General features: G+C 33.2%; 1 protein-coding gene across 4 annotated transcripts in view; it reads left to right on the forward strand.

Moving 5' to 3' along the window:
- Positions 1-11,261, forward strand: part of LOC102585399 (protein SHOOT GRAVITROPISM 6) — a 52,532-nt gene extending 41,271 nt beyond the window's left edge. For 2 of the 4 annotated variants that reach the window (XM_006354333.2, XM_015311837.1), the window contains 21 exons: positions 461-699; positions 775-884; positions 1,003-1,131; positions 1,364-1,438; positions 1,514-1,647; positions 1,764-1,836; positions 2,020-2,151; positions 4,816-4,997; positions 5,080-5,202; positions 5,314-5,374; positions 5,470-5,565; positions 5,943-6,043; positions 6,394-6,499; positions 6,844-6,957; positions 7,037-7,111; positions 7,806-7,904; positions 8,711-8,782; positions 8,857-8,942; positions 9,018-9,111; positions 10,445-10,552; positions 10,843-11,261. In XM_006354333.2, the coding sequence (XP_006354395.1) occupies positions 461-699; positions 775-884; positions 1,003-1,131; positions 1,364-1,438; positions 1,514-1,647; positions 1,764-1,836; positions 2,020-2,151; positions 4,816-4,997; positions 5,080-5,202; positions 5,314-5,374; positions 5,470-5,565; positions 5,943-6,043; positions 6,394-6,499; positions 6,844-6,957; positions 7,037-7,111; positions 7,806-7,904; positions 8,711-8,782; positions 8,857-8,942; positions 9,018-9,111; positions 10,445-10,552; positions 10,843-11,007 (2,374 nt within the window). In that variant the 3' untranslated portion in view covers positions 11,008-11,261. The other 2 variants (XM_015311836.1, XM_015311838.1) reach the window with 2 other exon arrangements.
- Positions 11,262-21,458: the final 10,197 nt, after the last annotated feature.

Genomic DNA, 21,458 nt, shown 5'->3' on the forward strand with positions numbered 1-21,458 from the left:
TTAGAATAGGAATAGGTTTATACAATCCTATTTAGAATAGGAATAGGAATACAAATACAAATAGGAATAGTAAATAGTATCCTACTTGGTAAAGGATTGTATTCTAGTGTCTATAAATAGGGTCTCAATGTAATAATGTAGACACAACAACAATTCAATAATATTTTTCTCCTATATTTCTCACAAAACCCAAACACACAAAAAAGTGAACCGTGCACATTGTACGTATATCTGTTTTGTTGTCTCTGCCGAAGACAAAAACATGCATGTGGGTACACACACATATGCTCGATAGTATACTTGGCAACAGTACCTTATGAGTCTAAATTCCATTTGACTAGGCACAATGTACTTAATCATAATAAATGTATGCATAAATTGCAGTCTAGTAAACCATATGCCATGTATTATGATTTCTTTCTTTTCTTAAGTGGCGTTTCTGCTGCTTTGTCATAATTAGTGGAGAGGATGGAAGAAGTCGAGCAGAGCAATTATTGCAAATATTGAGAAAGGTGGATCAGTATGTTTCCTCTTCATTGGACTACCAGAGGAAAAGAGGGTGTCTTGCAGCTCATGAGCTACTTTTCAAGTTTCGGATGATCTGCATCAGTGGATACTGTGCACTAGGCTGTCGAGGAACTTGCACTCACAGAGAGAAAACCGACCGTGCTATGCATCACACCTTATCTAATTTGCCTTGTAAGTGCCTTTTCTTTTGGATAGATTTTATACTAGGTTTTTTGTACTTACCTGATACTTTTTCCTTGATACCAGCTGCATTTGCTTTACCAAGCCGTGATGCTTTGCGCTTGGGAGATCGTACAATGATGTATCTTCCGCGATGTGTAGATACAAATTCCGAAGTTCGGAAAGTTTCTGTTCAGGCAAGCTTCAATACGTTCTGACAAATTTAAGCTGGCTTATGTGATTGGCATGCAGAATTTCTCCCCTTCTTTTCTTCATTTCTTTGCATCTAATAGATTTTGATGGTTCTCCTGGCAGATCCTTCATCTATATTTCAGTATATCTCTATCGCTTCCAAGGCCTGTAAACTCTAGTTTCAGCAATGACATTGAGTTATCCTATAGTGCTTTGTCTTCCCTTGAAGATGTTATATCTATCCTACGAAGTGTGAGTTTTCCTGAATGCTTCCTTTTTCCCCTTTCCTTTCTTTGGAAATCTTTGCTTGCTGAAAGAATTGTAAAAGGACATTCTCAAAAGTAGAAAGAATAGTAAAAGGAAAGATCATTGTGATACCTTAGTATTAAACGAGGACGAGCTGTAATACCTTAGTATATCTACTTCTCTTTGCATCTTCAGTGTCTAAACCTTTTTGCTTCTGAACATGAGTTAATATTTTCAGGATGCTTCCATTGACCCATCAGAGGTGTTTAACAGGGTTGTTTCATCCGTTTGCATCTTGCTGACAAAGGATGAGGTATTATTTAGCTTGTTATAAAAGGCTGGCCAATTACGCGTTCTCCACATCCTCATGTTATTCCAATATGTACAGCTTGCTGCAGCTCTGCATGGTTGCTCAGGTGCTATATGTGACAAGATCAAGCAATCTGCTGAAGGTGCTATCCAAGCAGTTAACGAGTTTGTTATGAAGAGAGGTAATGAGCTGAATGAGACAGATATTGCAAGGTATTTTCCGCCGAAACAATCTCAAACTAACGTTGATAAAAAGTGGCTATTCAGCTTTTCTTCCATGGATTGATAAGGTTTCTGTTCAACTTTGTTTTACATTTTTATGCCAACAGAACAACACAATCATTGCTCTCAGCCGTAATTCATGTGAACGAGAAGTATTTACGTCAGGAAGCTCTTGGCGCTGTATCTTTGCTGCAATTTCTTTCAGTGAAGCAGAATATATTTATTTTTCACACATTATGGCTAGATTAACAATGTTTTCCTGTTCTCTTATCAATCACCGCGCTATGTGGAGAACTCCTTGATTGCCTTTTGTAGTGTTATAGTGTGTTGGTCGTCATTGATCTTTTCTTTAACTGCGAGAAGATATGTTCCTTTGCGGAGAACACAAGCTCAAGAATTGTGTTTAATGAAGTTTTAGTTGCTGCAAGAAAAGACATAGCCAGAAAAGATATATCTAGACTACGGGGTGGGTGGCCAATACAGGATGCCTTCCATGTGAGTATCTTAATCTGTTGTCTGCTGGCATTTTTATCGTATTTCAGATCTGCCTTGTTGTGCATAATAATTAACCAGCAATGCAAGATGGAAAATAGTTGAAGCATCAACAATCAAGAATGGAACTAATAGCAAATTGGAGGAATTATAAGTGAAGGGCATGAGAAAAAGGAGGAAATACTAAACAAATATAAGTAATTTAAAACTGATTATGAAAGACTAGTTACAAGATAACCGCATATTGATGATTAAGAAAACTGCAATTCGTTGAATCAGGTACTGAGGCTGGCTTTTAAGTTGGTTCTCATGTATAAATGGAGGATCAATTTCCATCCTTTAGCATATCCCCGTAACCAGTTTAGGATTGAGGCACTTGTTGATTGGTTGTAACGATTCACACAGGAGTTGGTAGAATTGACATTCAGATAGTCCTTGAACTACTTGTCATTGGCAAATAGGTGATCAGTTTTTGAAATTCAGTGTAAGAGCTGGGAAATAATCTGATTTTGAGAGATTTTAAAAGGTTCTAAAGATCCTTACATGGCTTGATGAAGTTAGTTCACTCAGTGAGCCTCCAAAATTTTACTAATTCTTTATCCAGAGTAATGGAAACAAGGAGCAAAAAGGTTACAACCTTGTAAAATGGGATACTGTAACACTTCACAAGAAGCAGGGGGGATTAGGTATCAAGAAACTCAGCCTCCAAAACTCGTCTTTTGCAGAAATGGTTATGGAGGTTCTGTGCTGAGAATGTGCCTTTATGGAAAAAAATCATCATTGAGAAATATGGACTTCAAAGTCACTGGATCACTGAAGACGTCCTTGGAACTTTTGGTTGTAGTGTCTGGAAGACTATTCGGAGACTCTGGCCCCAGTTTCAAAAAAATATTCAACTCAAGGTGGGTAATGGTGTGAAGATTGAGTTCTGGAATGAACTTTGGATAGGTGAAAAGAGCTTGAAATCTCTCTTCCCTGATTTGTTCCTCCTCAGCCAACAGACTAGGGCCACTATAGCTCAGATGTGGAGCATACACGGTTGGAATTTCAACTTCAGAAGGGCCCTAAATGATTGGGAGGTTCAAAGAGTTGCAGATTTCCTTATGGTGATAAATGATTTCAATGAAACTACCAATGCACCTGACAGACCAGTGTGGAAACTTCACAGCAAGGGTGTGTTCACTGTGAAGTCATGCTATTGGAGAAGTACTGGCTGCAGATTAGGAACTGGCCTTGAAAACTAATGTGGAAAGCCAAAGTCCCCTTAAAAGTTTCTTGTTTCGTGTGGTTAGTTTGCAGAAAAGCTTGTTTGACTCATGAAGTACTACAAAGAAGAGGTAGACAGATTTGCTCAAGATGTTTTATGTGTGACCAGGATGCTGAAATAAATAGCCATCTATTTCTACACTGTAAAACAGCTGCAAATCTGTGGAACATGTTCTTGTGTATACTTGGAGTGAGTTGGGTGGTTCCCAAAACTACTAAAAGTATGATGGACTGCTGGAAAGAGATTCGAAGAAGAGAGTCAGAAGAGGACTGGTGGGAATTGATCCCTGAAAGCATCTGGTGGACATTGTGGAAGGAAAGGAATGCAAGAGGCTTTGAAGACAAAAGCAACAACATTCAAAAAATCAGAATGAATTGCCTTAGTCTTCTATATTTTTGGTGTAAACAGGATATGGTGGGGGATATAAAACTTTTTGTTGATTTTATAGGGAAATTGTAAAGCTCCATAGACTAGTTCTTATGGCCTTCTGGTTTTTACCCTATGGGATGCAAGTGCTCACTTTTATCATTGTTTGGATGATGGAATTTTGTGAATACACAGTTACCTGTTCCTCAAAAAAAAATTCTTTATCCAGAGAACATCCAAAAGAAAGAGTCATTTAGATTCAGATGTTTAATCTGGAGAGACGCTACACAGAAGCACTTTATTGAACTGCATGTGAGATAAATAAATATAACATCTTATGTTGCTACCTTATTTCATTTAGAAAAGCTTATGTTGTTTGACAATTATTAAAAGATTTAAGTTACTTTAGCCAAATGTATATTCATCACCATTTTTAATGGTAGTTATATGGTTAGATTATCATGGGAAGAGTATAATTTACATAGCTAGTCCTGAGGAATTCCGACTGTTAAAGGTTGTGAACAAGGGTCAAGATTAATCCATATGTACTTATATGGCCTTTCTCTCTTTTATCTGGTTATAAATCTTAGTACCTAAAAGGCTAAGATTGATAGAACATTTGAAGTGTTAACTGAGGTGAAATACTTTTGGAGGGAACTCCACATTCTGGAACTCACTTCAGAAATGTATTTTTGTACAGTGTTTTAAGATGTACTCTTCCTGGCTTATGTTGCTTCAAAATTCTTCTCTTCCTAGCTTATATATCATTGTGGAAATCTGAGTTCCTCAATTGTGTGGTGTCAAACCTTTTGTTGGTGACACTAATGACAAGCCTAAAACCTAAATTTTGGTTATGCCCAGATACCCTAAAACCTAAATTTTAGCATCATGCTTTACAAGAAACTTTATTATATGTTCCTTGAAAAGAGCAACTTTATTATATGCTATATAACCAACTTATTTGTCGATGCTCTTGTTTCATTTATCTGGGTTGATTGGCCATTAATTGCCAAATTTCTACTTGTCTTGAATAGGTGTTCTCACAGCATTCAGTTCTTTCATACATATTTCTGGATCATGTTATGTCTGTCATCAATCAGATTCCTACTCTTGGTGGGGATTTGGATCATGATGAAAGTTCTAGCCATGCAGTTGATGCTGTTTTAGAAGATAATATTGCAAGAGCAGCTATTGTTGCTCTTACTGCTTTTTTCAGGTATTGTTTCCAATTGCATTATTTTTTCCCTTTTTTTTTTCTTGTTGAATTTGTCACCCTACCATTTTTCCCAATTCATCAGGGGTGGTGGTAAAGTTGGTAAAAAAGCAGTTGAACAAAGTTATGCTTCCGTTCTTGCAACACTAACGCTTCAACTGGGAAGCTGTCATGGCTTAGCTAGTACTGGTGAACTAGAACCACTCCGGTAATGTGCCAGTGAACCCACTTTTCGTACTTGGTTATCAAAAGATTTTCAGAAGAATGTTATTTGATATAGCTATTTACAGTTACCTCACCTATTTTCTACCATCTCTAGTGCACTACTGGCTGCATTTCAAGCGTTCTGTGAATGTGTTGGTGATCTGGAAATGGGGAAGGTGAGGATTTTTCAGACTAGCTTCCTGGAAATCTTCTTAAATAATTTACCTTTTTAAATATGGTTTTGATGATAATAATTTTCTTCTATGATCAGATTCTTGCACGAGACGGAGAGCAAAATGAAAATGAGAAGTGGATCAACCTTATAAGAGATCTGGCTGGCTGTATTTCCATAAAAAGACCAAAAGAGGTTGGATGATTCTGTACAAACACGCCTCTTGCTTCATTCTTTCATTATTTGATATTTCTATCTTCTTGTCTCTATCTGCACATACCTTTGTCAAGATTTTGGACTTGAGTCGAACCACCAACTTTATTCCAAACTAACAGAACTTGCTGAAATGATACTTACAGAAAGAGACCTTAATAAAATGATAGAACACCCATATTTCAATATTTATCTACCCTTTCTTTCTTATCTTTGTTCTCCAGTCCCATTCCTTTTTCACCCAAAAGCTCAAGAAGATTGGAAGAATTCTTTTTTCTGCCTAGTGTACGTGTAGATATTTAGTTCCTTGATTAAATTTGTGTGAGAGTTAGCAAATTTCAATAGGAATATTTTCTCAGGTTCCATCCATTTGTTCGATATTGAGCAATGCGCTGGATCGATCTTTAAGATTTCAACGGGAATCAGCTGCTGCAGCTTTGTCAGAGTTCTTGCGCCACAGGTATTTGAAATTTCTGACCTTCTCTCTGTATTATTTGGTGATGTTGAAGGTGCATTTGAAATTTAACGAAGTTATGAAACGTGCCGGGCACATCTGAGCTTACTAGTTGGGTTTGAGGCAACTTGGGTACATCCCCATTTCCCTGCCGAGTTAATGAATCACAATGAACTATGATGAAGGCACCTAGCAGGTGCTGGGGAAAAACAACTAAATAGAAAGCTTTGTAAGCTTACACCCTTCAAAAGTGTTTTAACTGATATTTTGTTCCGTCATAGTGATTTTTTTGTTGATGGTCTCAAATCCTATTCATGTCTGAAGCTTCCTAAGATTGTGGATGCAAATTTTTGCAGTGATGGCTTTGGTCCCCTATTAGAACAGATGGTGCAAGCACTTTGCCGGCATGTATCGGATGATTCTCCTACTGTTAGGCGCCTCTGTCTAAGAGGGCTTGTCCAGGTATTCCTGGTCATACAGTATTCTTTTCTTCTAAGGAGGAGGAATGTTTACGCGAGGAATTTCCTAGTTTTTTATTTCCTGATTTTTATCACTAGGAGTCCCTCTGGCTTAGTTTGATTTCCTTGGTTAAATAATATCATGGCGTCATTTCGTAATTACTGCTTTAGTTATAAAAAAATTCTTCCCTTTGTTTGCCCTTTCCTTTGTGGCTAGGTGCATATTAATTTCTACTCTGAAAGAATGAGAAATTAGTAAAGTTGTGAACGCCGCCGTAATCATTGCTCAGGTACCGTATATTTTCACTTCTCTTGGGTTGAGGTTCATTCTGCCTGCTGGTCTTGCAGATGCCATCTATCCATGTTCTCCAGTATACTACTCAAATCCTAGGGGTGATATTAGCTTTGCTCGATGACTCAGATGAGTCGGTTCAGTTAACCGCAGTATCATGTTTGCTGATGGTAAAGCTTGCTCAGTCTTTGTTAGTATCTTATATTCTACCTTCACATGAATGTTTTCTGCTGACATTCTACGATGTAGGTTCTCGAGTCCTCATCCAGGGATGCGGTTGAACCTGTTCTCCTGAACCTTTCTATACGGCTTCGGAATCTCCAAGTAAGTTGATCTACTATCCAAATGTAACTTTCTTCAACTTTACCATCAGCAAACATGATACTTCTATTGTACTAGTCCAATTGTATCACATTCTAAATTATTTATTTAGAGCTGACAACAGGGTGGCATTGTGTTAAAAGACTTTTGTATCAGGACAGTAACACAACTCTGTTTGGACATCCTAGGGTGATGTCTTGTGCCTTGACATAATATTTTGCATTATTTGTCAACCTTCAAGACATGTCTCTTGATACAAGTTGTACTTTAATTTTATATTATACCCCTTAAGTGTATGTGCAAGATGTTAAATATATGAGTGACACCCATATATTGTACTGTGCTAGTGTTGCCACCTATGTTGCTCGGACTCTTCAAAAATGCCGACGAGTGTATGTCGTATCCTCCAAAAGTAGTACATTTGGAGGATCCGACACGGGTGCAGCAACATTATTGGAGTGTTCGAACAACATAGGTTGCCACAATTGTAGTCTGAGTTCTTTTAGAACTGAAGTAATTTAATGGTAGGTTTTATATTTTGTCTCTTAAAATTAGTGCATATCGATGTGTGATTTATCTCTTGGGAAAGAAGCACATTGTTACATCATTATCTTCTAAACTGTGGATTATAGAAATATTAGCAAGTGCATGTTGAGATGGCCATAGCGTATAACATTATTTTCTTGCCTCATAAAAGGAGTGCATGAATGAGAAGATACGAGCCAATGCTTATGCTGCATTTGGAGCACTGAGCACTTATGGAACTGGGCCTCAACGAGACTCTTTTCTTGAGCAGGTATCTTATCTCTCATTAAACCATCTGTCACCACCCAAATTTGATTTGGTTTCTTTTTCTTATTAGCACATTTGTAGTTTTAGATGTCCTTTTAAATTTCAGCAATTTTAATTGCATCACAAGGTTTCATATCCAACATCACAATTCAAGAATGGTCTCAAACGAGGATGTTTTGGTTGTGTTGGCTTTATCATTTCGGATGAGCGTATGTAAAGGACGTTTCATATTCAACTGTTTATTCTTTCATTAAATGATCAATATTTATTTGATTGACAATGTAGGTCACTTTTCTCTAATAGCTGGCCCTCATGTATATTTACTGAATTATGAAATTCCGAAATGTGTGTGTTTATATTTATGGTGCATCTTCTTTAATTTTAAAACCTTCAATTTAATGCCTTCGGTTGGGATATCTGAAAGAGGATCATAATCTAGACTAAACTTTGCTGTTAATTACTTAATTTCCCCTGAGGCCTCTGTTGGCAGTGAATATTTTGTTTTACGGTCCCCAATTCTTGATCTGCTCTTTGTATATTTTTGAAGGAGCTCATACTTTTCTTCTACTTATCATCATACTTTACTTGCTTGGGTAAAAACGAGCAGTAGATATACTCTTTCTATCCCACATCTTCGTGGTCACATATGAATTTTGAAAGAGATATGATTTATTTTAGTCTCCATTTCTGTTGTACGCGGAATAAAGTTCTTTAATTCTCGCTTTTCGATTTGGTTAATCAATATATAATCTATTTCTGTCTTGTATTAAACTTTATCAAGAAATGATCTTCACTTTTTCTACTCGTCAGGCTCATGCTGCTTTCCCACGGATGGTTTTACATCTTCATGAGGATGATCTTAGTGTGAGACAAGCTTGCCGAGTAAGTTTAATCTGCCAGATTTTATTCCTTATGTTGTTCAGGATGCATAATGAGTTAACTTATCAACACGCCAGAACACTTTGAAATCCGTTGCTCCCTTGATGGAAATTGATGGAATAACTGCTGTTTTCAACACTCATTGGTTTAGTTCGGACCATCGGTATGTACCCATTGATTTGAATAGTCCTTAATGGTTATTCATGAGTAATGATATTAAGTTGCCTTCAATTTTTAGAGGCGACTATGAAGACTTTCTTCGAGAACTTGCTAGGCGACTAACTCAAAATCTTGCTGCCCGAGTAGATAGGTACATGGCATCAATAATACAGGTCCGTATTCTTTTTCTAATCTTGCATTTGGAGAAATTTTGAAGGTATACATGTCTTTGTATTGAAATGCCATTAAGTTCAGTGCTATGATGAAATTGGTACAAGAAAAATAGTTATGAATTTCCTACCATTCAAAAGTAAACGCAGTTTCCCTAAGAAGCTGGTGGGTTTCATAAAATCATATTCATACTAAAATAGCATCAAATTTTGATGTTATAAAATTTTCAAGCTGCTGAGATGGTTCGGGCATGTGAAGAGATAAGTGAGAGAGGTTAACTGTAACAGGAGTTTGGAGAGGTAGGCCTGGGGAAGAGGTAATTAGGCAGGACATGACACAACTCCTTACTGAGGACATGACCTTAGATATGAAGGTTTGGAGATCGAGAAAAAGGGTAGAAGGTTAGTAAGTAGCCAAGTGTTGTGGCGCTTTATGTGCGGGAGATAGGGTGATATTTAGTAGGCGTGAAGTCTCTTATACTTCTGTGTATTACTACCTGTTGTCTCATTTGCTTTGTATCTTGCTATTATATTGTCATATTATTCTTGCAATTATACTTCAGAAACTTGTCTTTTGAGCCGATGGTCTATCAGAAACAACCTCTTAACCTCACTAAGGTAGGGTAAGGCCTGCGTACATCCTATCCTCCCCAGCTCATACTTGTGGGATTACATTGGGTATGTTATTGTAAAATTTTCAAGTTGCTCCTACCTCAGAGATGAATGAAGATGAACCTCGAGATGTATATGTAGATGCCACAGTTTCGTTTTGATTCTAGTATGGTTAGTAATTGCTGGTAATAGGATTCAAGTTGATATATTTGTTGAAAATAGGTAATTTATACACTGGTGTAAGAAAGTTCATGGAATTGGCATAAGAGTAGCGACGGATATATGCTTTTTGTTGTTTATCCTTTTTTGATGTACTGGTTCCGTTGTCGCACTGTGAGATGAAGTGCTTGAATTTCCGAATCTTCAGAAAGTAGTAGTAGGCATACTTCCACCACAGGCTTGTCCACAAGCAAATCAAATGTTCGACAGGGGAACACGCTGTATTAAGATTTGTAGCTTGCTTGACTGGCCGTAAGATGCTCAATCAATGGGCGCTATCCCACCCTTCTTCCTTGATCTATGTGTTCATGCCTTCAAAGTAAAGGAATGATGGTGTAGCGTTTTTTGCTTTTAGTTCCCAATTAACTATTTATGGTATAGCTGAAAACTGCTAGACGAAATACATTTTGTAGCCTCTTCTAAATGAAAAATCTGTGAGATGAAGTGCTCTCTATAGTTTCTTCTACACTCTGAATACAACTTGGTAAAACTTTCTGGTGTACAGGCATTTGATGCTCCTTGGCCAGTTGTCCAGGCAAATGCGGTTTATTTATGCAGCTGCGTGCTTTCTCTCTCCGATGATAAACACATATCATCCCATTACTACAATCAGGTATTTCCAGAACATCCTTTGCCTGTCTGATTAAAGTTAAAGGGGCAGCCCGGTGCATAAAGCATCCCATGTTAGCAGGGTCCGGAGAAGGGCCGCACCCTAAGGGGTGTGATGTGGATAGCCTAACCCCTAATGCAACCATTAGTGGATGCTTCCATGGCTCGAATCCATGACCTATAAGTCACACGGAAACAACTTTACCGTTTCTCCAAGTCTCCCTTTCACCTATCTGATTTTAGTAAAATGATCTTTTTATGTTCTAAATCTTCTTATAATTCGCACTCTTTTAGGTTTTCGGAATGCTTGTTGGCAAAATGAGTCGTTCAACGGATGCAATTGTTAGAGCAACTTGTTCTTCAGCTCTAAGCCTGTTGCTCAAATCATCAAATGCAAGCTCATGGAAAGACATTCGACTTGATCGAGCTGATTCATCGCATAGAGGCCATGAACCATAATCTGCTAGGAGATCATGATTCACGATTAGTATTAACCCACAAAAACACGATACTTTCAAGAGCTCTGATATTGATCCACATTGTACAGTTCCAAATAATACTGTGTTTATTTCTGTAAGGATTCCATTCTTTTTGTGTATATTAGTGTTGTATAGAAGGTTTAGCTTCTTATTATATCTATGTTACATAGTGTCCATGTTTTTGTAAAGTGATTTTCTCTCATATCTTATGTTTTAACATTTTATTTCTGTTTATATTGTAAAATTCAAGTATGATTCATGAGTAGCAGTAATATATCCTATTCTTTTTTTATTGAATGCTTGAGCACTAAGAGATTTTCGTGTGTTCCGCGTATCTATACATAGTATATTACGCCCCCCCTCTCCTACAGCTATTTAGATTTTTTATCGAGATTTCCAATCTTATACAATGTCTAGTCGTTGTATAGTGCATTAACGATAGAAAATTTGATTTGCAGGTAGTAAACGTTTTTTTTTCTCGATTTTGTGGTGTCTTTTCAGTTGATACTAAGAAATGTTTTAGCTGTTGGGTTCGAAAAGGTGATTAGGGCGTTATGCGGAAGCTTACAATTGCAAATTATAGACATGATAAATCAACTAACAAAAACTTATACGAAAAATATAATATTATTATATAAAAACTGATATAAAAGAACAATAGTAAAATTATTGAGATATAAATCTCCCCATAAACTAAACTTTTAAATGTCTACATTGTGGAAGCTATTATGTTATGCTATGAGAATAGAGATCTTCAATTTATAGATCTCCAAACTTTTCCTCTAAGGAAAGAACAAATCAAGTATATTTTCCTTTCAGAAAAAGTTCAAACATTTATAGTAATACTTGATTTTTCTTTAAGGAAAACAATAAATTTCAAATAAAGAAAAAATCAGGGCAAAATCCTAACATTAGCATGTTGAAACAACTTGTCGCTCCCGGCAACAAACATGCACGAACCATTTCATGAAGTATAATTTGATTGATCTTCATCATATTTACGAACCCTGCATCACAAAATCAGATAAAATGCGAAGTCTAAAGTTAAATTAAATGAAATAATAAGGAAATAACGATATAAAATGGAACGGAAGAGCAATTTTTAATTTCCTCATTTTCATCTTTATGTTAAGTGGAAAATACTCCAATTGAAAGAACAATTAACATATTAAAGTTCTACTTGACATAATTATGTTGTTAAAGTAGTTTAGCAATAGAGTTTTGTTGTTTAGCGACGGAAATTGTCCGTTCCATAACAACTATAACCATCCTTTATAACAACATTTCACAGTTTTGAAATCAATTTTTTCATGTTATGTTTATATACTTATATTATATTTTCTCTATATATACTTATTACAGAGAAGTTTGACTATATATAGATAAGGTGTGAAGTACGTATGAGGAGCAATCGAACTTAGCTTTTTGACAAGGTACGGAAGACGGACACGACATACGAGGGGGAGACTAGAAACTCTGACCCAATTAAAGTCAGTAGTAATAGTACTATACTCTCTCAAGCAATCGCATGCGATTTGTCGATCGTCGATGGTGGTGGCTGCATCGTTTAATTTCTTAATACTATCGCAACAACTTTCTAAATACCCCGTAAGTGTAAGAAAAGACTTGCAATCAATCAAATAACTATTAACATCTGTACATGTTAGGGTAGCTTGTGCATGGGGTGCAACTAGTACCACCATGCACAAAACTAGTAAACATGCAATTTTTATCATTTTTATGAGAAAAAAAAAAGGATGAAAATTTTAGAATAAAGTTTGAGATATTTTGATGATTTGTGAATTGGTGTACAAAACTTTTTAGCACCTTAGGGTTTATATAGGAGATAATTGAGTACTAGCTAGTTGGTGTTAGGTAGAGTTGATTATTTTATTTGTTTATATTTTAGATCTTTATTTATGTGCATTGGAACTTTCATGATATCAAAGCAGGTAAGATTTTACCAAGAAAATAACTATTTTTGTTAGTGTATGGTTGGTGAGATTTTTGTAAAATTTAAAATTAAAGTTTGATAATAATTAATATTTACAAATTGGATAGTGTTTTGAGGAGATTATATTGGAGACAAGTTTAAAATTTGAAGTTTACGAATTCTGAATTTTAGATCTTTTGAGTTAAAATTTTAAATTAATAATTTATATATAAATTAAAATTTTAAATATTTGTTTTGTGATACCGAAAGACTAAAATAATAGATGTCATTATAAATGAAAATGCATCGAGTACTCATCAGTAGACCTATGGGGCTCAGCTTGGCCATGTTTGGGGGCCAACTTATAGTCGGTCGAGTAATTTCTTGTTAGTGAATTAATATACACAAAAAATGCTTATAATCTTGAATTCATAGACACCAAAAAGCTCAAAAATGCAATTAATGAAAATGCAACTAGTACTGGTCATTAGGCCTGTGAGGCCCGACTTGACAAAGTTTGGGGGTCAACGGAGTCAATCGACTAACTTTTGAAAAATTATTGGACTAACAAACATGAAAAATGCTTAAAATCTTTAACTCTTATTTCGTGACACCGAAAAGCTGAAAAAAAAGAGACCACATTAATGAAAATGCAACGAGTACAGGTCATCAGGCCCGTCATGAATATGGAGATTCACCTTTACCAGGGGACGAGCCCTATATATAAAGAGTCGTGTTTTGTAAGGAGCGCTTCATCTCTTATAATGAAACTTCTCAACATTAATTCAAATTAGTCGAAGCTCAAATTAAAAAAAAAAAAATCCTTAAAATAAACAATTAAGCTTGAAAAAGGATACATCTAATTTTGCAATGAATATAGTACATGGTAGGAAATGGGACATCGATCCCCTGATTGGTTTGCAACGTGTAATTATAATGATCAGTATATATAAATTAAATTCAAAAATAAATTATATTTAAATAGGATCAAAATTGTAATACAACCGCCTCTTTTATTACATAATACTGAACTTAAAAAGAGAAAAAACACGTAGAAGAAAAGAGACAACAACGTAACAGATACAAAATACAAAAGAGATGCATAAATAAGAAGAGATCAAATATGATCCCATCACTTATTGTTCTCTTTATTATTATTGCACAATTTGTGCGGCTGCAAAATATGATCCATCATTCATCATCCTTATTACTAAACCCTGTATCACAAAATCGAACCAAATTCATGTTATTAAAGATAAAATTTAAAGTTAAATTAATCGAAACATTGACATATTAGAGTTCTACTAATTAATATTGTGTCGTTTATATATCAACAAAGTTTTATTGTTTAGCGATATAACTCAATATTTTAATGTAATAATGTTGAAATGATGATGAGAGAGGAAAAGAAAGAATTACTTACGTGGAACAATCAAATTGGGCGCTGGTAGGGAATGGAATATTGACATTACATACGGTCGGTAGAGCAGCGGCCTTGTCCCAATTAAATCCAAGGATAATATTAGCTTCCACTTTTAGGCAATTGCATGTTGTTTGTCGATCGAGAATGGTGATGGCTGCTAGGCTGCTACAACAGTCTCCTAAAGGCACTAAACTCGTAAGGTAGGGCACGCAAGCGGCAATGTGGAGCTTGACATCTACGCATGGTATAAGGGCTTGTGTATGGGGTGCAATTAGCACCACCATGCACAAAACCACCATGCAAGAATTTTTGCCATTTTTGTTTAGCTAGCTAGGAGATAAATGAAAATGAAATTATAATGCTTTGTTAGTAAGAGTGTTGGTGTGAAAAATGCTTTCATACCTTAGGGTTTATATAGCAAGAGGATTGAGTACAAGTTGGGTATTTTATGTGTTTATTTAAGTATTGATTTATATTTTAAGTTTAACATTTACGTGCATGAAACTTTGTCCAAGAACCATGCACGTTAGAGTTTTTGGGAAATATGAAAATAAAAAATTCATACAAAGTTAAAGACTCGTATATCTTATTATCTTTCGAGTTTAAGTTTAATACAATGACAGTATATGTATAAGTATTCTATACTTAAAATTGAACTATACATACATAAATGATAAACCGAGAAAATAGAGTGAAAACCTATGATAACTGGTAAAATTATCCCAATTGTGTGTAGGTTTTGAAAATCTAGATTTTAGTTTTTAAATATAATATCGAGTGATTTGTACTATTGAAAATTGAGTCAAAATCATGTTCGTCATTTGTTTTAAAGGAAAATCAATGCCAAATTGATGAACTGTACATCATCGATTAATTTGTCGATGGATGGGATTGAATTTCCCTCGGTTTTTTTGGATCAACCATGTACGTCAATTATTTGTCTCTCGGTTTTTGCATTATTTTAGTAATGTTAATTCAATGTAGCTAGCTTCAAAAATTATTTAAATTAACTTTCGATAAATGAAAGATATAATACAAATTGAAACGGGGGAAATACTATACATATAACCGTCCAAATCATATATAAAAAAAACTCCAACAAAATAAGTACAAGCTTTTTAAAAAGAAAATCAGTGCTCTACAATTTCGTGGGCAATCCCTTCATGGTACGATCTTTATAAAGTTTTTTTCAATAAAACATCATATTGCTAAGGAAAAAATAGAAATATTTATCGAAGATTGATCATGATAATGTTGTCAAATTGGATATATAGTGTTTTTGATAAAGTTTTGAATATAAAAGTTTGATAATATAATTACTGTCTCCTTCCTCGATCCCTATGACCCTATCCCATATACACAGTGTTTGAATCAATAGAGAACCTTTTTTTCTATATGAATCGATATTATTCCATTTCAAATCCTTTCTGATACCTCCCAAGAAAAATCTCTAATTTGGATCCCAATCAATTGACGGGTTAGTGTGAGCTTATTCATGCGGTTATGCACTCTTTCAAATAAGAATTTGTTTTCTGAAAGATCCTGGCTTTCGTGTTTCATAGTAGTTGATCACTTTTCATTTTGCACGGTGCTTAAGAAATCATAAATAAGAAGATAACTTTACTAATTCACCCCTTAAAAACTTCTTGGGAATTTTACAAACAAATTACAACACTTTCAAATAGAATTAATTACGCAAGGGTAATATAAAAAAAATTAATTAATGATTTCTTGATTTAGTAAGGTGCACAACTAATATGGGACAACTATTTTTAATATAATGATCAACTAATATGAAACGAAAGGAGTATATAACTAAGAGTTGGCAATACTAGATTCTATGTGCACTCTTTTCAATTCCAACCTAAAGAAATGATTAAATAGTTAATAAAAAAAGACTAATCACCTTAGTATTGTTAAAAAGCCTTCTTGAGATCTACTCTTTTAATTAATTAGTTCCATAAAAACTGGAGTAATAATTATTGCCACATGCATTTCAATAATTATGTTTTACCAATATTAATGTGAAAGAGAAAAGAAAAACTATTAATTAGAAAATAAGTTCGTATATTTCTTTCCACTTAATTTTTTTTAGTTGTTATGGTTTCTTTTGTTAGAGTCAAACATAAGAATTATAACTAACATTTTACGATGTATTTTTTCATCATATTGATATGCAAAAAGTTGCAATTTATAGTACTTTTTTGCATAATTTTTGAATATCTAAATTTTTAGTTTAAATTATCGAATGAATGTAATCTAATTTAACTTTGAAAATTAATCAAATAGACTTTTAAAAAGCGCCATCTAACAACTAAAAAGGAACGGAAATAGGGAGACTAAAATTGCTTTGGTTATCACATGCCCGTAATTCGTACATTGTGAAATACCAAAAAGATCAAATTTATGAGTTTAAATGGTATATATCGATATTAAAAAATATTATTTTACATTTTTAATGTTAGACTTTTCAAAGATATTATAATAAGTTATTTTAGTGTGTTATTTTACATATATTATTTTACATTTTTAATGTAGATTTTTCAAATATATTATATATACTACTCCCTCCGTATTAAAAAAAAAAGACTTTTAAAATTTGTGGTGTAAAACGAATTATAATATATTTGTATAATTATCAATGATTTCATTTAGGTTACAATAAAATCTTAAAGTTAAATTGTTACTAAATATAAAAATATGTTATTCTTTTTGGAATTGACTAAAAAAAAATTGTCACATAAATTGAGATAAAGAAATGTATATTTATGCGTAAATTAAAACTTAATTAAACTCATTTTCTTACAGGTATATATTGTCTTGGAGCATCGCCGATTTTATAAGTTTGTACTAAATTTAAATGTCCATTTTTATTTGTCAAGTTAAAAAAATAAAAAATAATTTATCATTTTACATTTACTTATCCTTTTTATCATGAGCAACTTTTACATATAGCAAATATAAAAATCATATTTGTATGTTATAACTATAGTTTGCTTTAATTGCACTCCATAGCTAAATTTTATGTTTGCTATGGAGTCTTTTGATTTGTATAATTCGCTAGATACATCCAATTTTTATACAAATTGTTCAGTTTTGTATAAATTCATTTATACATTGTAATTTGTATAATAAGATTTGTATTTGTATAATTATAAGTGTATAGGACGAAAATATATGTATTTGTATTTGTATATACACTTTTTCTCTCGCTTTATATAAACGCAAACGCATTTTATACATTTTATACCGAAATGTATAAAATGTCTAATTGTATACCGATCAAATGGACAAAAAAAAGGGATGTTTGCTGCGAATTACAATTAAAATAAACTATGGCTATAACATTTAATTTGAATTACTCCCTCTGTCTCAATTTATGTGACTTACTTTCCTTTTTTATCAGTCCAAAAAAGAATGACACATTTCTATATTAAGTAACAATTTAACTATAAAATGTCTATTTTACCCTTAATGAAATGATTTACAGCCACACAAATTTCTATTATTCATTTTGGACCACAAAATTTTAAAAGTCTTCATTTATTTCTTAAACTCCGTGCCGAGTCAAACTATCTCACATAAAATGGAACAGAGAGAGTAATAATTTGCTATTTCATACAATTTTTTCTTTTATCAATGCTTAATTATTCCCAATTCTTTTATTTTGATATTAAAATATGACTTATATGATATATAAAATTAACATTTTTTTTAAATTATTATCTACATGTTAATTATAAAAGTGACAAGCTTAGCGGAAATCTCTTATCTTAGGAGGAAAAACTAAATAACCCAAATAGTTTTGATATTGAAAAATATGGTATTGAAAATCGCCAAAAAGTCATATAGGTTTCTAATTTTAAAATAATTCCTGCTAAGATGACGGATCTGTTAAAGAATGACAAAAGTCCCACATCGGTGATTAATGAGATGGGTGGACTCCTTATAAGGCTTGGGCAATCCTCCTCCCTTTGAGCTAGCTTTTGGGGTGTGAGTTAGGCCTAAGACCTAATTTAACAGGATCCTACCTAGGTTAAAGGAGAAATAAATATTATCAGAGGGAGTACTAAATGAAAATTTATAGTATTCCACGTTTTTTTCGTTATAATTAATAATAAAGTTTCTTTGGACGGTGGCCAAATGCACCTTGGTCTAAGAGAAATACATATAAATAATTTTACGAAATATAAACATATTAATTTTTCATTTTCTTATCAATATTCTTGCTTTGGATTCACATTTCTGTAATTCTACCAATAGCAATGTTTTCGTACATTATGCTAATGAAAAATAATAATTTTCTTTTACGTCAATCATCGTCTTTACGTTATGAATATAATAATAATATATTTAATATAATTTTATATGTGAGATTTGAGGAGGGTGATCAATCGTGTGTATTTAATTTTACTCAGGCCTTGTGATTTATGAAGGTAGAGAGATTGTTTTTTATAGACATTCGACTCAAATAAAACGTAATCAACAAATTAAGTTTCAAAAAAAAAATATAGTAATGAGGTAGACATGCTTAAAAAAGAGAGAGAAGGAAACCGTAATGATAATAATTATAGTATGATAATCGAAGTAAAGAAAATAATATATAATACTAAAATAAATAAAAAAGATAGTAGAATTAGAATAATAATAATAGTAATATAGATTATAAAAAATAATAATAATAACACTTGAATGCTTACTAATTTTCTATTCCAATTTCCGATTTTTATATCCTCCTAACTAAAATGATGTTCTCGATAAAATACTGATATACCATATCCTATTTAATCACCTAAGTGTTATCCAACGATTTCAACTTATGATTACATAGACAATTGGTTGTCCCTGCTGGATGGCTTTCGTAAGAGTTTCACTCAAGAAAGACAAAAAAAGGAAATATTTTTGTAATTTATATTTATGATCTAATTAAAACAAGTTAATTCATAAGATATTTTATAGAAAAATTAGGTAGTAGAATAAATATGTGATATGTAGTTATGATATATCATTATAATTTGAAAGAGTTATAGTTTGCAGTTGTAGTTAGGATTTTATAGTATTTTCTCTCTCCCCTTGTCCTCTCTCCCTCGACTCTCTCCTCTCTTTTATTCTCTTGCTCGTCTCTCTCTAACCTCCTTATTTCTCTCTCAATACAAATACAAATAGTAATAGTCAATAATACAAATAATAATAATCAATGATATAAATACAAATGATAATTGTTGACTATGCAAATTCTTTTTATTGATACAAACGATAAATAAATATGGTAACAGACGAATACGAATATACACACACGGCAATAAATATAAATACAAAAGCACACAAGACAACAAATACAAATACACTACAACATACAAATACAAATACAAATACAAATACACGCAAGGCAACAAAAACAAACACACAATGCAAACAAAAAATACCAAGGGAAAAGGCATAAATTCACCCTTGAACTTGTCTCGAAAAGTCAGTTATACGCTTAAACTATCATGACGACCTATTACACACATTTACTATTACATAAATTTGAGGATTTTTATAACTGACTTTCAGTGATAGAAATGCAAACACGCATGGCAACAAATGCATAAAAATACACATGAATAGAAATACAATTTGTTACGAAATCAACATTGATGCAATTGTATTCGTTATACAAATTGTATTTCATTAATACACTTGAACTTGACACAACATTGATACAATTGTATTCGTTGATACAACTGTATTCATTGATACAAATTGTATTCGGATATAAATTGTACTCGTTAATACAACGTATTCATTGATACATGTACATACTAGTTAATTATATGTATTACCCAACAGATAAACAAATACAATTTGCCTCCCCCCCCTCCCCCCGCCCTCGCATACCTATCTCCTCCCTCTCTCAATATGGCTCGTCTCTCTTCTCTCTCTCAATCTAGTTTGTGTCTCTCCTCCTTCTAACATGTATCTACGGATTATAATCAAGCAAACTACTCCCTCCGTCCCATTTTATGTGGCAACATTTGACTGGGCACGGAGTTTAAGAAATAAATGAAGACTTTGAAATGTTTACCAAATTGCCCTTTAAAAAGTAGACTCTTTTTTCTCTCTCCTCATAAATGAATTGGAGTATTATTTTAAGATTAAGTGGGACCAACAAGGATAAAAGAGGAATTGTACCTTTATAAACTTTCCATATAATGAATTGTGACGTTCTTTTTGGGACTGACCAAAAAGGAAATGTTGCCACATAAAATGGGACAGAGGGAGTATTTCTTAGTAGCCTAATTATATTTCTAGTCTTACTTATTTTTAAATTCTAACAGGCCCAACTTAGCCCTATTAGGGTGAGCTTTATTGATTTTGAGTTGGGTTATGCATCTTTATTGACTTGGGAATACAATTTGGGCAAAATATTAGCACAAAATAGCCTAATTTTTAGCCTTTTGACATCTATAGCCCAACTACAAAATTCCTTCTTAATATTTGGCATTGTATAGTCCATTAATAAATATACAAATTAATTATATTTTCTCTCTACTATTGAAAAGAGAGAAAATATAATTAATTTTCTTTTTATATAGGAATAGTAGTGTAGTGTAGAGTACGTACACTAATTCCTTTCCTATATAAAGGAAGGAATATGTAACAAGAGGAGACACCCGCAGACGAAAACCACTTAACATAAATAAAATCCTCTCTTTTAAATACTCTCTCAGCTAAGATAAATATTAAAAATACTAATGGAAAAATCTGAAATCCAATCAGATATTTCAGATAGCATGGCTAAGCAAGAGGCAAAGGTATATTGTTCAAAACATACTAGTAGAAAGTTAAGAAAAATAAAAAGAAAATTAAAGAAATTATATCCGGAATATAAAAAACTCAATATCACAAAAACTGATAACGACAAATTAGATCAATTAATAGATAGTATATCTAAAATAGAATATAAATATATTCAATACTTAAAGAAACAATGAATAACGAGAATGAAGAATATAGACAAAAACTTAACGAAATAATTATAGCAAAAAGACAAGAATTGAGACATAGGCAAAATAGACTTAATAGTAATATA

This window comes from Solanum tuberosum, unplaced genomic scaffold (assembly GCF_000226075.1).
Source record: "Solanum tuberosum cultivar DM 1-3 516 R44 unplaced genomic scaffold, SolTub_3.0 scf00177, whole genome shotgun sequence".
NCBI classification, from domain to species: Eukaryota; Viridiplantae; Streptophyta; class Magnoliopsida; order Solanales; family Solanaceae; genus Solanum; species Solanum tuberosum.